This window comes from Anneissia japonica, unplaced genomic scaffold, assembly GCF_011630105.1.
Source record: "Anneissia japonica isolate Jap-2015-1 unplaced genomic scaffold, ASM1163010v1 scaffold287736_len1891122_cov214, whole genome shotgun sequence".
Lineage (NCBI taxonomy): Eukaryota > Metazoa > Echinodermata > Crinoidea > Comatulida > Comatulidae > Anneissia > Anneissia japonica.
The window spans coordinates 931,182-948,107 of NW_022756106.1; the positions used below are offsets into that span (position 1 = coordinate 931,182).

Consider the following 16,926-nt stretch of genomic DNA (forward strand, 5'->3'; position numbering starts at 1 on the left):
GGCCATGATGCGTGCGCGATTGCCACCTTATTCGATCGGAAGCGTTTGGAAACTTACGCATCGAGCTACGGGTACGTATGGTAACCGTTCGCGCGTTTTTGTCAGTTTCGCCCCACCAGGAGAGCAGTTAGACTTCTTTTAGCAAACTCCATAATTTATTTTATTGTATATGATACTGATGATGATATGATAATGATTGTGCTGCTGAGGATGATGATAATAAAGATAATGATATTATTATAATTACCTCTATATTATTTTTATGTTATTATTCTATAGTCCACACTAATAATAAAAGAGTATATGTGTATTAATAGTCGTATTATAAATTACATCAGAGCATCAGAGAAAAACCTGTTATTATTGTAATCATTATTTAGGACTGTATCATTAATATTTATTAATAATTATTTTGTGTGTGGGAGGGGGGGGGGCACCTGAGCTACCGTTTACTACCGTTTTGAGTTCCTATCTAATGCCATTAGCTTAAAGACACCCATCCCCATCCCCCACCTCTAATGTTTATGAACTTTGACCTCTTGCGCAGTCGAATGAATTCAGTCTTTTGATCCACTACAGTATAGAGTGGATACAGCAGGGACTGTTTATTTTGTTTTAGATACAGTCTAGCCGAGGCATAGTAGTTTGGAACAAAACCTTTGAAACTGATAATGATGGAGACATGTACATATGTAGAGACTCCTAATTATCGACGGTATGATCTTATTGCTTTGCATACACGTTCAGATTTAGTAGAGTCATGTGTAGCCCTGCTGAACAGTGAATGGTCTCGCAGTCATGCTGCAAGGTAAGAAAGAAGGACGATTCTATATGTGTGTAGGCCTAGCCTAGATTTTTTAGCTTAACTAGGCATACAGCCAGCCCTGCCCTGCTAACCAATGATATGTCATGCAGTTTGGGTGCTGATGGGACAAAGTTCATCCACTTCAGAGTTTTTTTGATGGCGCATTTTGATGTTTTTTACATGTTTTGCTACGGCCCGATTTTTAGCTGAGTTGGGGTTGGACCATGGTGGTCACACTGCTGGTAGTTGCAAAAAAGTGATAATAATAACCTCAAATTAAGGTCCAGGCTCCCTGGCTTTAGCCTGTAAGAACTCATAGGCAGGCCACTGTTCGTATGTTGTATTATAATTTTTGTTTTTAAGGGTTGGTCTCATACTGTAAAGTATATTAATTGTGCATATGATACCTAAAAAACTAGCTCAAATTTGCACAGAAAATCTCTACGAAAATAGGTTTAGAATTTCGTAATAGCTACATAATACACTGGTTGCATATTAAGATTAGGTCCAAGTCTAATTTTCGGCAAAATATGTTCAGAAATCAGCACTTATTTTCAGAAATGCATGGATGGAATTTTAGGCCTAACATTTGCGCGGAGGATGTATTCCCCGCGCATGCCTTACTACAGTCTGGGGTTGGTCTACACACACATTACTAATCCTTGGGTAATTTTTGTTTTGTAATAATTAAATTGTTTTTCTTCTGCAAATCAAACATGAAAACAGGTTGCATTCACTGATCAAATCAAATGATTCTTTACCAGCATCTTTGGCAATGGTTGAAGTTGACATCTGCACACAGTCATGGGACACAGTTGGGCATAGCCGTTTAGCGAAGGTTGTTAATCAGCCAAATAGCGTTCTTGTTGAATCAGGTAAAGCAGCGTTCAAAATTTTTAATCCAATAGTTCCAATTTTTAAAAAGCTTAATTTGTTATTATTAATTATTCCTCTCATAAACATTCAGAATTTTTAATTTTCCGCACTTAATATCTGTGATAAAAAAAATGTTCAGCCAGCCATATTGTCTCAATCAGGATTCAAACCAAAGAATTTTTGAGTACATCTATGGTTTGTTCTTTGATATGATAACTCTATCATCAGTAGATGCTTATAGATACAGATGTTAAGTGGGGTGTGGCTCTTGTAGTTTACTTTTATGTCAATTTCAGTGAGTATATCTTTGTATCTGTTAGTGGTAGTGCAGAAATATAGACGGGGTGAGGGACTTGGAAAGATATTGATGAAGCTGACTGAAACTTGCTGCAAGAAAATGGGGTTTACTACGGTTTACCTGTCAACGAAAGATAAACAAGGGTTCTATAGTCACCTTGGGTACACTCTTTGCAACCCTGTCATTACCAGTGGAGCACAGGTATCTGACAATGAGCTATACTTTCCATGCTATGATTGACAGCCAATAACATGATTAAGATTTAGGGTGTTTACATTTTTAGTAGGCATCTGGATTAATACAGGCTATACCGGTAACTGTACACTCATTGTCTTGAGCTAATAATTTATATTTTTTTAAAAACAATAATTAACAATTTGTCAGATTGCGGCATCACAGCTGAATTTGAAAGCATAAGAGACATTGCTTCAAATCATTTAGAATGTTCAAATTGTTCGTTAATGTTTAAGTAAAGAAAGGTTAGTCTCATTTTAATATTTGTCGTAGAATTATATTCTTGTCAGCTGAGACTATGAATTATTCAATTCCCCATTGTGCTCCTTTGTGGGTCTAAATACAGTGTTTCGTGTACGCACAAACATCAACAAACCTTTTTATATAACGTCAAATCACTTTAATCAGGTATTGTAATTATATAATACAGTTTAATGTAATGTGAGATGAAAGTGGTTTAAAAACCATGTTTCCTTACAATGTAAACACACCTAACTAAACTCTGAATTTTAAACAGTGCATTTTTGAACATAATTTTGAAGCTCTCAAATTGCGCACAAGATTTCATATCAGCAAAGTGCGCAATTTCCTATACGCACACTAGCCATGGTGATGAAAAGTTAGAATTTCTTAAGTTTTGCCATCTATTATAGAGGGCGCTGTACAAATAACGTAATTATAAGAAACAAATTTTATTTTGATTTAATCATGATACAAGACTTAAAAAGAAATTGAGTCATTTCAGTTTTTGAATAAAGTTATAATATAATGAAATCAATTAAATGATGTTTGATTATTTTCTCCAGATGCTAAGTACTTGTGATTTAGGGACGGATTGTGAGTCTTCTTGTCAAAGTTCATCGACATCAAGTTGCTCAATGGGTAAAAATGCTGAAGTAGAAGCTGACAAAGAGGAGGTCGTGTCAGAGAACATCCCATCAGCAACACTACTGCCACCGCCGCCGCCACCACCACCACCACCACCACCCAATATAAATCATAAAGCAATCTGTCAAATTTGGATGAAAAAGGATATTTGAAAATTTGCTGAAGTACTAGAAAAAGTGCTGATAGATGCTTGCCTTTTTATTCTCATAATCATGTCAAATCTTTCCAGTTACCAGAATATTTATTTATTGTAATAATGAATTGTATATAATTTAAATAATTATAATTTTTAAACTTTCTAATGAGAATTGGTAATCACTGGTCAGGGATGTAGTTATGTTTGGTGGAGATGGGCGGGGCCACCCAGCTTTGAAGTTTTCCACCCTATCTAAAGCTAATTTCATGGCCCTCCACCCACCCAATTTTTCATTCTTAAAATCCACTCATATTTTTACCAATCTTATCACCCACCCACCCTAAAATATCTATAGTATTACCCATCCTTAGGTTTCTGCAGCTACAAGCCTGACTGGTGTACTTGTGGTACCATTAATACTTCATTCATAGTGTAGAATATTCTTATATTATAAATTTAAAATTGACAGTTGAGAATGTAATATAATCTGTGTGAGTGCTTGACTATGTGACCCCGTGTGCTGGTGGTCAGAGGCAGTCTGGGGCACCTTGTCACCTGTCTCTTATACACATCTAGATGTGTATAAGAGACAGCTTAATATCATACTTTTCTATAAAAAAAAAACACTACTGTATAGTTACTACAGTACTAATAATGACCAATGCTTTAAAAAAGGGGAGTGGGGGGGGGGAAATGTGCTTACCATTTGGAATACTTCTTCCATAGATTTTCCCATTAAGATTCTTATCAGTGGATTGGAATTATATGCAAAATGGAGAATTACGACCTCAATATCATATATGATATAATAAGTAGTAAAAAAAGAAGTGAAATGTGATTGTGCTTTTTATGATTGTATAAATAAAGTATAACTGAATTTCGTATTTTTTGGTATTTTATGAGTCAACAGCAGATCATTACATATAATCAATAGCATGTAAATCGGATAGTTGCGTCGGTATCCCGGATGAATAATTTTACTGTACCTAGATTTGTAACTGAACCTCTCTGTAGTACAGTATTAATAATAGCGCCCTCTGTTTTTATCTCAAAATAAGAGGTGATGAATGATGATTGATCGACTGTAAACGCTACAGGAGACTAAATTATTCATACAACTCAAAGTATATTGAAATAAGAACGTATTTATTGGATACTGGACAATTCGTGGCTAAGCATGTTTCAAATTCATATTATTGGGCATATACAGTAATGAATACAATACATGAAATTTGCTTTTCCGGTAATAAATATACTACAGTGCGCCCTCCAATTCGAGACCACTTTTCCAAAGACCCAAATAACAATCCTCAACCTTTTAACACAAAGATAGCCCTCTAATTGGAGACCAACCCTGAGACCACCCCAAATTTTCAGGTCCCAATGGTGGTCTCGAATTAAAGGCGAACTGTAATAAAATATAAGATACAAAGTACATTCTATTGCACAGAACAGAATAGCACACACTGACAATATGAAAAAGTAAATAGAACAAAAATAAATAAATTAAATTAAATTTTTAAAAAAACGTCTTGATTGCATTAGGAATGAATTGTGAGTCTTTGTGTCTATTATTTATTTCTGTTAATGAAGTAACAATTCTACCGGATCTGCTAAAACCTACCGTATGTAATTGTGAAGTGTGTGGTTATTACTGTATCATTGATTATATTATACATTTTACTTAACATAGCAGCTTCAATAATTCCTTTCAAGGTTATACATTTAATTCCTGTTCTTTTACAGCCTTCCTTAACTATTTTATTTAAAAATTTCGTCTGCGCTTTAGATTTGCGACTGTATTTTAGGCCTATTGCAAATAACGGAATTAATGATAGGCCTACTTCCTTATGAGAAAGTTAATGGTGCTTAAAATTGTCTATAATCTTCCTGCCGATAGCAGTTTCGCAGATTCCGATATTATGTTTCTTAAACACCAGTGACCGATTTATTGTTTATATTATTTAATAATATCAAACATTAGCCTATACTATTAATAAAATTGATCGATAATGATTAATATATATTGCTTTAATTATTTTGTTTTTGAATTACTAAAACAGCTGATTGGAGCTCCATGCCATTTGTTTAAAACTTATGACACGGGTGGTGGACCAACGTTGCCCTGTTGATCAGGTGGAGACGAACTAGCAGACGAACTAGGTGCAGATAACCCAGGGGCCGAAGGTGACAGACCAGATCCAGACATTTGTGAATCCCAAAATTGCCATGATTGTCCACTGTGAAATATCGGATAAGCTGGTGTTATGGGTGCGAATGAAAATGGGGTGTATGCTGGAGGACCTGACGGCGTCACTACCAGATGATTGCCGTATGCTGGATTGGGGTAGGACACACCGTGCGGTGCAGCTGGATTTGAGTGGAGCACGCTGTGCTGACCTGGATGAATCACGGAGATGTTAGTCTGATGTGTTCCTGTGATGAAACAAAATTATGAAATTTATTTATAGCTGATAATGCGGAAATGGATAATCATATTAATTATTATAATATCGAATTATTATATTATTATTTGATCATATTAAATATATTTATAACGGGTGGCAGATTTTAAAAACAGACATTTTTAAAACAAACCCCTTTATTTTCTATATTGTTTTCCAAAGATGTTATGGTAGGCTTATATACGGGGTGTTTCACACTCACGCACCACCACCACCACCGTCATCCGTGTCATCATCATCATCATCATCATTATCATCGAAAGTCTGTTACAATACTTTGAACTGAAATCGTTATTATTTACCATTATGTATGCCAACTGTTGGGAGCTGTTGATTTTGTTTGTAACACACACAGCAGACTGCGATGAAAACGGTAAAGAGAATTACACAGACAAAACCGCCAATCAGTAAGCTGAATGCAATCCCGATTCTGTGAATTAAAGTAACATATACACTAAAGTATTTTTATGTTATTAATTTATGTCCACATTACCAAATTGTTTTGACAAAAATTGTTGTATACCCATATTAGTCATGATGTGCCTATGATGTGATGTCTTAATGACCATATTTATGGCAAGCCATGCCAACCAATAAGCTGAAGGAAATCTTGATTCTGTGGGGTTAACACATATAACAGTTGTATTTTAATTAGGCCCTACCATGTAAGAGGTGTTAAAATATTTTTTTTTTATGTAGATCTGTTTTTGGATATTGTTGGGATCCTCAGCTCCCCGACTCGTATACCAATTTTTATTATGTATCCATTGACCATGTGAAAAGAGTTTTTGTGTATGCCTATCCTTGAATTTGTGCTGTAAAGTCCTATAAAAATAAGTGAATACTCTATAATCGAAAAACCTACCCTTGGTCAACGTCGTTCCAGTCATCACTGTAATCGCTGTAATAGTAAGACAAACTTGAGAAAGACTCATCAAAACCACTGGCAACTGTAAATGAAATAATTTTACTTTAAATTGACATGCTATACAATTTGGATACTGAGGAGGGGGGAGAATGTATAGCTGTCCGACAGGGTGTCTGACGACCGGCAAAGGTCAGTGGGTCCAGGGAAAATAATTGGGAAATTTGGGACATTATTTTAAAATGATGATTGCATAAACATTGAAAGTCATTAAAATTCACTATTACACATTTCATTACATAAGGTACATTAAAATAAATAAATAATAAATAAAGGACACAAATTTGAATAAAGCAATCATTTAGGGCCTAATGCTGTCTCTTATACACATCTAGATGTGTATAAGAGACAGAATGAAAATCTCGTCCTTGCTGTCATAACACTGGTACATTTGTGCTCTTGTTTTACTGTGTACGGTATGTGAACTGATTATCAATATATTTCTATCCAATGGTCAGACTAACAAACACACACAACTAATTTATGAAAATATTTCTGAAAATAACAATTAGAATATAGCATTTAACGAATGTTATCTAGTCTATACTTACGATGTAGCAAATTGATAAAGATAAGCAATTCTCCGCAGATCAAAAACATGTTGATAATTAACTTAGTCATTGCTACATTAGGCTGCCATGGCTTGTGTTTTCTGTTTGGTTTGGTGTTTTTGTCACCATCACTTTGTCTATGTTTTTACCAATGATCATATGATCCATTGCTTGAGAGAGCAAGAAAAATGAGAATATGAAAATACAATAATCGATTAGACATTATTGATTGAAATTACTTGACTCATTTAGTAGCATACTTAAGAAATACGGTGTATATATATAATACTCGTCAGCTATATAATTGAAAAATCCTTGGTTACATTTACTTATTTTTCCACGTAGGCAGGATTTTCGATCGGGAAGTGTGTTTTTGCGAGCGAAGCGGACCTTAGGCTGGGGGAGCCTAGGACCCCCTCAACCGGATGCTCGGACAAAATTAGCATTTTGAGCGTCTTATACATGGATTTCTATTCTGTCTAATTTTTTCACTTAGGTAGTGAAAGCTATCAACCTTACATAACTCCATAATAAAATAAACCAACCCCCTCTCTCTACCCCCACCCCATCATTAGGGCCCTACTACTACTACTACTACTAGTAGGAGTGAACAATTGCAAAAAATAAACATGTAGAAAAACATTTTATAGTATGGCCTAATAATTTATTTGTATCACGATATTGAAACAATATTGATATATCCCGCTTAATGTACGTGCCTGAATTAGATTCTTAATCATTTCACATTGATTTTGAGTTTATCTTACAGTTAGAAATAAATAGGGACCTAAACTTTTTATTTCCTTTACATATATTCTGTCACTTGACTGAGTACATGAATGATCATTTAATTACATCCCCCGTGCAGCATGGTTTCGTTAGTGTGTTTCACACGGGTCTTCTTGATGATCGGTCCCCTTCTCCCATTGACTTGGTTTTTCTCGATTGGAGTAAGGCCTTTGATCGGATCAACCACTCAATGCTACTTAACAAACTCCACCAATTCGGTGTTTGTGGACCTATAATACATTGGTTTGCTGATTACCTCAGTGATCGTTCGCAAAGAATTGTTTCAGATTCCAATATTATGTTTCTTAAACACCAGTGACCGATTTATTATTTCTATTATTTAATAATATCAAACATTAGCCTATACTATTAATGTTTCATAGGCCTACCGAAGGTAAACATAATATAAAGAACAGTACAGTATGGTAAAGTACTCGAGCGTCACGACATTGTGAAGTGCCTGCTCTTGTTCGTATCGAACTCGAAGTCGAGTCAATCCGAGGCGACCCGAGTGGAGTTTCATGCAAATGTTTTGTACGGAAAAAAGGTCGCAACCCGGTTCTTCTTAGCTAGAAAATTTGCGCATGCGCCGTGCTGTCTGCAATGTAAGACGGGTGTTTGATATTCACAAACTTGCGGGAAAGTTTTGGTCAATTATGTCAACAGTTATTAATATTCCATCATGGATCGAAGAAAACAAGAAGTTCTTCCTACCGCCAGTGTGCAATAAAATGATGTAAGCATAGGCATGACCTAGCTAGCCTAGTAATTAATTTCGTTAAAAACCTAGCTAGGCCTACTACAATACTAGGCCTAACTAACTAGGCCTAGGCCTATTACTAAGTAGTAGTAGTAGGTAGGCCTAGGGCCTAGTAGTACGGTAGCTTAGCTTTGCGGGCGATGATGATCTCCGTCTGGGGCTCTCGATATGATAAATAGGCCAGGGTCACTAGGCTAGGCGTAGTGTACAGGAGTACCTAGTTTTCCATACAATTCATCAACTCAAATAGTGTCAACTCGGTTTTCGCCAACACTTGGCACACCACCAACTAGGCCTAGACTCCTTAACTTACTTAACAAACTCAACTCAGCTCATCATACTCATCATTCATAGGCCTACACCATAATAAATAAAGAAAGGCTCCAAAAATTCAGAGAGTGCTCAGAAAATATACAGAAAAATCATTCAAAAGCAAGATTTTGTGAGAAACAAGTTTTTTTAGTGATCCAATAGTTTCTACTGGTACTACTCTCACCATATACTTATGCTCCCCAGGCACCAGAAAGGCCAGATGAAGGCATTCTTTGTGGGCGGACCTAACAATCGTAAGGATTATCATATAGAAGAGGGAGAAGAGGTAACATTTTTCCCTTTATTAATTAAAAGACTATTTGGAAATGAAATGTGCATTCACTCAGAAGCAAAGTTAATAGTTGTAGAAGTGCATCCTGCACCCCTCCATTTTCCATTTGTAGATAACCTGCATTCTGGTAATTGGTTTGGCAGTACACCAAAGACAATCATCACATGCACAGAGGCAACTGGTCTGTTGCTCTATCAGGGGTCCCAAGACTCCTTGATCTTGCGGCGCCCTCCCACACTCCAGAAAGCAACAAGCAAGAACCTCCCCTATCCCACAAATTTATAATATTTGCATGTTTTCACTGCTTTATTATCAATTCTCTCATTGAAGTCAGAGCCGATGGGATTTACAGTGTGCAGCAAAAAATTAAATGTACGAAAGCTCATTAGCCAGTTAAGTCTCAGATTCAATGGGTAGCTCCTCCCCCCCCCCAACACCTAAAAATTGTGAAGGTACCATTTCCAGCCATCTATAGGTGCTATTAAATCATACATTTTCTTACCTCAGCCTACAACATTGGTGGGACTGACTGAGGTGGTATAGACCCTACATCTGTGAAAGCCCCTCCCTGCCACACCTCCTCCCTCCCCCCTCCCCCCAATTTCAAATTTTTGGATTCGCCACTGCAAGATGTCCTTCCAATTTGGGATCGCTAATATATGTTTTTAATTTACGGTATTTTATTTGAAATTATAGGTACTGTAATATTAATTACATCCGTGTGTTTTATACATAATCAAGATAATATATTAAATATATTTTTCAGTTTTTCTATATGAGGAAAGGAGACATGTGTCTGAAGGTTGTAGAACAGAATCAACATAAAGATATACACATTAAAGAGGGCGAGGTAAGTAGGGTAGAGGTATACTGACAGTTAAAAACAACAACAATAAATGTAAATAAATATTTCTTGGCACATGATCAGAATCTGAATGAAATATATTTAAATTTTTGACAATTCCACAATTATGCTTGATAATGTTAACATCAAAGGAAGTCGGATACCAACTACAAGCACACAGCTGCACATGTGTCGTTTATCACAAGAAAAAAACACTAACAAAATACAAATTTTTAAAAATGCATGATTTGTTTGTTTCTGGCCATCGCTGCCGGCACTGGTGGTGGTGAAGATGCTGCTGTTAAGTACTGTACTTTAATAAATCTCTTGATCAGCTATATTGGTAATAATTATTAAATGAATTATTTTTTTAAGGTTTTCCTGCTGCCTGCATTTATTCCTCATTCTCCTCAACGTCAGGAAGGGACAATTGGTCTTGTGCTGGAAAGGGAGAGGGCAGAAGAAGAAAAAGATGGACTGAGGTGAGACACATCATTCAAGTGGTCAGTCCTACTGTACCATATTACTTGTTCTATGACAGTCAGGCAAACGTATATTTATATTCATACTGTTGACAGGGTTATGCCATTTTGTTTCTCTGACTGAGGAATATATGCCTAATATATTGTTATAAAATGATAGTTTATTTTTTTATTGGTAGATACTTTGTGGATGGAACATTAGATTCATTATACGAGGAGTGGTTCCATTGTGAGGATCTTGGTGCTCAGCTTGGACCTATCATCAAGCGCTTCTTCGCCTCTGAACAGTGCAAGACTGGCAAACCAATACCAGGTCTGTTGGCTACTTCATCATTTAAGAACGTTTTTATAAAGATGTACTGCCCATGTGACAGTCCAGAATACATTAAACATCTCATTTAAAGTTATCAAACATATATGTATAGTATATAAACACTCCATTAGGATTAGGCCCAAAGGACCTATGGCTGCAGTGTAGAACCCACCAGGGTCAACATACCTATAGACAATGCCCTAGTCTTTTCAACAGTTTACAGAGTTTTTTTATGTGCACACAAGACCAATGGCTTCAATCCCATTCCAAAGACAAGATAATTAGAGCATAGAGCTATAAAATTTAAAGCTAATTTTGCAACAAAATATTACTTTACAGAAGCCAAAATTGCCTGTACTCACTGTGTATTCATTTTAAGTGATTTTTGGATGAAAACATGATCATTAATAGCAAAAGTGAGTGTTCTTATTCTCTTCATAAAGATCGTGAATCCATTGAAATAGCACCCACAATGAACAAATTGTGAGATTCTATATTCCTACATAAGCTGCCTGAAAAAACATGCACAGCTCAAGATAGAATATATCTTGCCTGCAAACAATTGATATTTCTTGCTGTTAAGGAAGTTTTATTTAAATTTATTGGTTTAAACTTTTTCTTCTCAACTGAAGTAACATATTATTTTTGAATTTTTTTAAATCACAATTTTAATTGATTTTGTTGTGAAAAAAGATTTCTAGTAATGACCTCATAGCCGCAAATTGAGTTTCGTAAAATCGATAGTTCGTAATTAAGAGGTTGGTAATTGGGAGATTCTACTTTATAGCATTAGCACGTCTCGAAGTCCAGTTTCTAAAGCTGGTTTTCCACTAGGTGAATTTATTTGCACGAATCAAAGGTCGTTGGTTCGGTTCCTGAGCTCTGATTGGTTGCGAATATATACAAAAATTAGAAACAGTTTGAACTACCAATTTTGCTGAAGCGGAAACTCAGATAGAAATGTAAATGCATATGCGCATGAACGCTTTCGATTCGCCTAGTGGAAAACCGGCTTTACCACTGCACTAACTTGTTAGTGATTGCCTTCAAATGGGAAGCAAATTAAAACAATCTAGATTGTGTTGATTAAAGCTCTGTCCACACTGTCTAATTTTATGTGCCATGCCCATGTTTGGGCGTAATATGACATCATTGTGCCCATATATGGGCACATCACCAAATTTGTCACATAAGAACTCATAATGTTTTTTATTATACCAAAAATTATAACAAATATTCTTGACATAAATAAATTAAATATATTACGAAATAATGGTCGGGAAACTCTCATTAAGGCTAAAATAAGCCACTGCCATGAGAGCCACTGCACAGATAAATAAATGTATTGATTACTCATACTATTTTGAATGTCATAAAAATTATAAAATGCATGTCCAGTATAACAGATAATAATAATAATAATAATAATAATAAAATAGAATACTATGTACTCTAATGATCATAAATTTGATAGTGTAGACAGAGCTTAACAGAAATTTACTACCAAAATCTTTAAACGTGAAAATAATAGCTTATTACTTTATTTATGATTGTTACATTTGTAGGTACAATCCCCGAAAACCCGCCGATAAAAATAGACACCAAACGCAAACTGGAACCACCATTCAACTTGAAAGAGTGGATCACTAAAAACCTGGAGGAAATCAACAAACAAGGCTACAAGTCACTCTGGAATGAGGACCATCAGTTCAGTGTATGTCGATTGATTTGTTATTTAGGATTGTTGGTTAAATGTGAGCCTACCAAAAAATTTAAAATGTCTGTGTGATCCATTAATATTCATATGCACCTGTGTAATACACGCTATTAGTCAACAGGCTACGTTACAGCCAATCAGAGAATGGATATTTCAGGATTTTTATATTTTCATCAGGAATAGAAGGATTACTACAGAGGCTCACCATAGCATCACATAAACACATGGCACAGAGACTATAATCTTAAAACTACAATATTGTGCTCAAGAAGGCTTGTAAATCAGTAATAAATGCTTTATACTGGTAGGTAATTTGTTTATGTTATTTTTATTTCAGGTTAGAGTTTACGGTTCTGGAGAGACAACCATTTCATCTGAAGTGGCTGAAACCTGGTTGTGCCAACTGGTATATAATTTTTATCTGCTTCTTTTTTAATAAAATTTATATAATAATGATAATGCAGTGTTTACTCCAGAATATGAAAAGTTTCAGAATTTATTATCCTCCTTTTATTTTATTACCCATTAACTAATTGGGATTATTGTGCACATAATATAATTGTTAAATTTAATAAAGTGACTATTTCTTTTAAATATAAATATAATTTAATGGGACTTAGTTTATAGAGCAATTCTAATTGATGTAGTGTTAAACTTTCAATGATCTAATTGATTTAGTTTGTAGTCTGCTTTTGTCATTATAAGTACTATCACATAGTAAAAATCACAATTGTCTTTGTCCTTTTATTTTATTCTAAACCTGGATGACATACAGTATGCAGTATGTGTAATAATGATGATAATATAAATGATAAGGATAATGCAACAATAATATACTGTATTAATATTAATGATAATGCTATAATGGGCATAGTTAATGATCCTATAAGTGTCTAGTCACATTATTGCTCTTGGCAGTGGTAATTAGAAACAAGTGAATGGTCAGCATGAGATTCAAACCGTCAGCCTTATGTTTTGAAACCAGAATCGTAACAGAAACCCTAAATTTTTCAATTTCATAACAATGTGAATTTTTAATTTTAGGAAGGTACATCAGATCTTGCAGTTGGAACAGAAAAAATGAACAAACTGGAGTTGACAAAAGATGATAGCTTTCTGATACCAGTTAATGAAAAGTAAGAGGCTGCTCAAATAAGGCACTAGAATAGGTTTTAATATATAAATATTATATTTTTTATATAAATATTCTTATTGTCAATCCAAATATTGGTCATTGAATGCAGCAGCAGTAGCTAATAATTATATAGATATAATAAGTAAAATATATTTTGTATATTTTTATGTATTTGTTTATATATATTTCTGTATTATATTTAAATTAGACCATTTGCTGCATATAACCTTAAGCACAATGTAAACAAATAGATAGATAATGATAAGCTACTGTAGTTGTATGAAAGACAGTATTTTTTGTCGGAGGGCTATGCTTGATACGTTTATTCAATTCAGTGTTCAATTTAAAAGTACATTTATTCTTCATGGTCAACATAGACAAATGATGCATAAGTAAACGGAACTATATCTCTTGTTCCCATATCAAGCCACTGTTATTAATGTTTATATATGTTCATTTAAAGATGTGACTACATAATTCTTTGTGTTTCTGATAAATTTTCAGCTCAATACCATTCCATGTCTGTTGTATTTTGCAGGTGTGCATTGAAATTAGAAGAAGGGTCTTTGTGTCTTGTTTGTGTTCAAGACCCTACCAGGAAGAAAAAACCAGAAGAGTAGTGTGTTAGGTGACTAGAGGTCAATGCATGACATGACCTGAATAGAGGTCAAGACATGACATGACTAAAGGTCAAGACATTACCTAACTAGAGGTCAATACTGTACATTATATGACATGAATAGAGGTCGAGACATTACATGACATAACTAGAGGTCAAAACATGACATGACCAAAGGTCAAAATATTCATGACATGATTAGAAGTAAAGACATGATATGACAAGGGGTCAAGACATTACTATTGGTCAAGGGTGGTGGTATTATACAAACTTTACTCTATTGTAGTAACACTAAAGAATAGAATTCAATTCAATTTTATTTGAGCATAATTCAAAACATTACAAATAACAAAACAATGAACAATAAAAAAATAATTTAGTAGAACATTTACAGCTCAGGATAACCCAAAAAACCTGAATCGGTTTATTTCCATTGGGGTTCCTTAAATAAAAGATATTACATAAAAGTTGGTTAAAAATTAAAACAAACATTAAAATTTATTAAAACCTTTAAAATTACTAATGAAAGTAAAACGAATAAAAGAAAACACCAGTAATTTAAGAGGCGAGCTAGTCTGGTTATTCTTAGAGGTTTGTCTATTTTTACTATATTTCTAATAAAATTTTTAGTCTGTATAGTAAGCTTGGAAAATGGTTTTCTCAACAATTAACAGACCTATAAATAAATGCATGGTTGTATGATAGGTGTACTTTTGTTATGTTAATGAGTCTATAAGCTTGCTCTCCCATATGCTTGGATGTTTATTGCATGATAGAGCTGGTATCATCTTGGGTTAAAGCCTGTGAATGTAGAGTTAGTGCTACTAAAATCCAAAATTTAGTAATATAGCAGTGTGTAAATTCTTTTCTTTTGTCTCCTGAGTACTTGATTTCTAGCCCACTCCCTAGAGTGGCTCTTAGCCTTGTTTTGGCGATTTTCCGTAAACAATATATATTCATTTTTTATATGTACATTAACTATTGTACTACATACTTTGATTATTTACTTAATGGTTTTATTTAGTTTGCTTTTTATTTACATGGTTTAAATTAACTGTCCTTATTTTATAGTGTTTCTGTCGATTCAATCTTATGGAAAATTTATCTTAATAAATCAAACAACAATTTAATGTTTTTAATTATTTTTATTTCTTATGGAGTTTCAGGTTCTTTAAACAGTTAATGAAATTTTTATGGCTCCAGAAGAAAAGATTTTGTGAATTGCATTTATAGTGTATGTTTAAATATACAAATAATTCAATTCTATTTACTAATTGCATTTATAGTGTATATTTAAATATACAAATAATTCAATTCTATTTACTTCATTTTCATAGGACTTTTTAAAATAGATTTATCATGTGTACAATTTTTTATATTTCTATCTTCAATAAATTTTTTATTAAATGTATATGCACATTACTTAAGCAATTTTTCAATATCATCTGAAATATTTTGATGCTGTATTTTAATATTATGTTGGTATGTAGGGTTACTTACAACAGCAATGTACCTCTAGTTAAGGGGAAGGTAAAATATTTTATGAGTTTTCTGCAATAAAATTTATACAGATCTAATAGATATCTGTCTCATAAAGTATATTTCTTTGACTGCCTAAGAATATGCTTAACCATTGAGGATCCTATTCTATAATTATGCCAAGTTTGAGCCAGTACTTTTCTAGAAAAAGCACTTTATTATCGAGCCCTCCCAAGTAAAATCTTAATTTTGTGGACCCAGCTTATAAAGTTTGGAAGCATAATACATGTACAAATCAAACTGGATGGACCCATTTTTCATGAAGTGACCAATTTTATCTGTGAAACCTAAATTAAATACAGTATTAATAATAGTGTATTTTTATATAGCGCACATATCCATCTAATGTAAGATGCTCAGGGTGCTTGATATGTGGACTAGAAACTCGATCAATGACTTTCTTCGCCCTAAGGGTCTCTTCGTGTCTGTACTGCCTGGTAATATTATCGCTATAGCTTGCAAACCACTCGGCCATTCGACTCAAACTTCCAGACACATCTAATATCTTGCCTAACATGTTGATTGTCCATTCAGGTGTGACCTCTAGTCTGCATTATCAAAACATTGAAAGTATATATATATTATAATGTAAGCATTGTAGCTCGGAAAAATGACAATTGATAATCATTTATTTCCTCACAATTGTCATCATTTTTGGAATTAAAAATATTTAAATTCTATAAAGATTACATACAGGTAGCACCAAAACTCTGTGTCCCATACTAACTGGAGCAGCAGAGCAATCGAGTGAGAAATCCAAGGACGTTTTATATAACTGTACAGCAAAAAATTGATCACTGCAGAAGAAACATTATTACTGAAGCATTGATTTGGTCACTGAAAGTGCGTAACAGCAAAAATGTTACTGCAGCATAAATTTTGCCACTCCACTGCTGAGTGACGTTTTCCCCCGCTACAAAGTAATGTTCAATTATGCCACTCCTGG

General features: G+C 34.2%; 3 protein-coding genes across 5 annotated transcripts; 2 read left to right on the plus strand and 1 right to left on the minus strand.

Moving 5' to 3' along the window:
- Positions 1-555: 555 nt before the first annotated feature.
- LOC117123921 (N-alpha-acetyltransferase 80-like) lies at positions 556-3,786 on the plus strand. 3 transcript variants are annotated; one of them, XM_033269995.1, is made up of 4 exons: positions 556-808; positions 1,532-1,680; positions 2,002-2,180; positions 3,020-3,786. In XM_033269995.1, exons 1-4 carry the CDS (start codon positions 672-674, stop codon positions 3,251-3,253), a joined length of 699 nt encoding a protein of 232 aa, XP_033125886.1. In that variant the 5' UTR covers positions 556-671; the 3' UTR covers positions 3,254-3,786. The 3 variants fall into 3 exon arrangements, with proteins under 3 accessions (XP_033125886.1, XP_033125887.1, XP_033125888.1); XM_033269996.1 differs by having other exon boundaries at positions 666-808; positions 1,570-1,680; XM_033269997.1 differs by lacking the exon at positions 556-808 and adding an exon at positions 877-1,138 and having other exon boundaries at positions 1,570-1,680.
- Positions 3,787-4,366: 580 nt separating this feature from the next.
- Positions 4,367-7,320, minus strand: LOC117123943. The gene is made up of 4 exons (XM_033270039.1): positions 7,179-7,320; positions 6,568-6,652; positions 6,005-6,132; positions 4,367-5,673 (listed from the first exon to the last, which is right to left on the minus strand). Exons 1-4 carry the CDS (start codon positions 7,246-7,248, stop codon positions 5,333-5,335), a joined length of 624 nt encoding a protein of 207 aa, XP_033125930.1. The 5' UTR covers positions 7,249-7,320; the 3' UTR covers positions 4,367-5,332.
- A 1,226-nt stretch (positions 7,321-8,546) lies between these two features.
- LOC117123954 (3-hydroxyanthranilate 3,4-dioxygenase-like) lies at positions 8,547-16,022 on the plus strand. Its single transcript, XM_033270052.1, has 9 exons — positions 8,547-8,703; positions 9,244-9,325; positions 10,098-10,181; positions 10,551-10,657; positions 10,837-10,970; positions 12,536-12,684; positions 13,025-13,093; positions 13,732-13,823; positions 14,361-16,022. The coding sequence occupies exons 1-9, from the start codon at positions 8,552-8,554 to the stop codon at positions 14,440-14,442; spliced, it is 951 nt and encodes a 316-aa protein (XP_033125943.1). The 5' UTR covers positions 8,547-8,551; the 3' UTR covers positions 14,443-16,022.
- Positions 16,023-16,926: the final 904 nt, after the last annotated feature.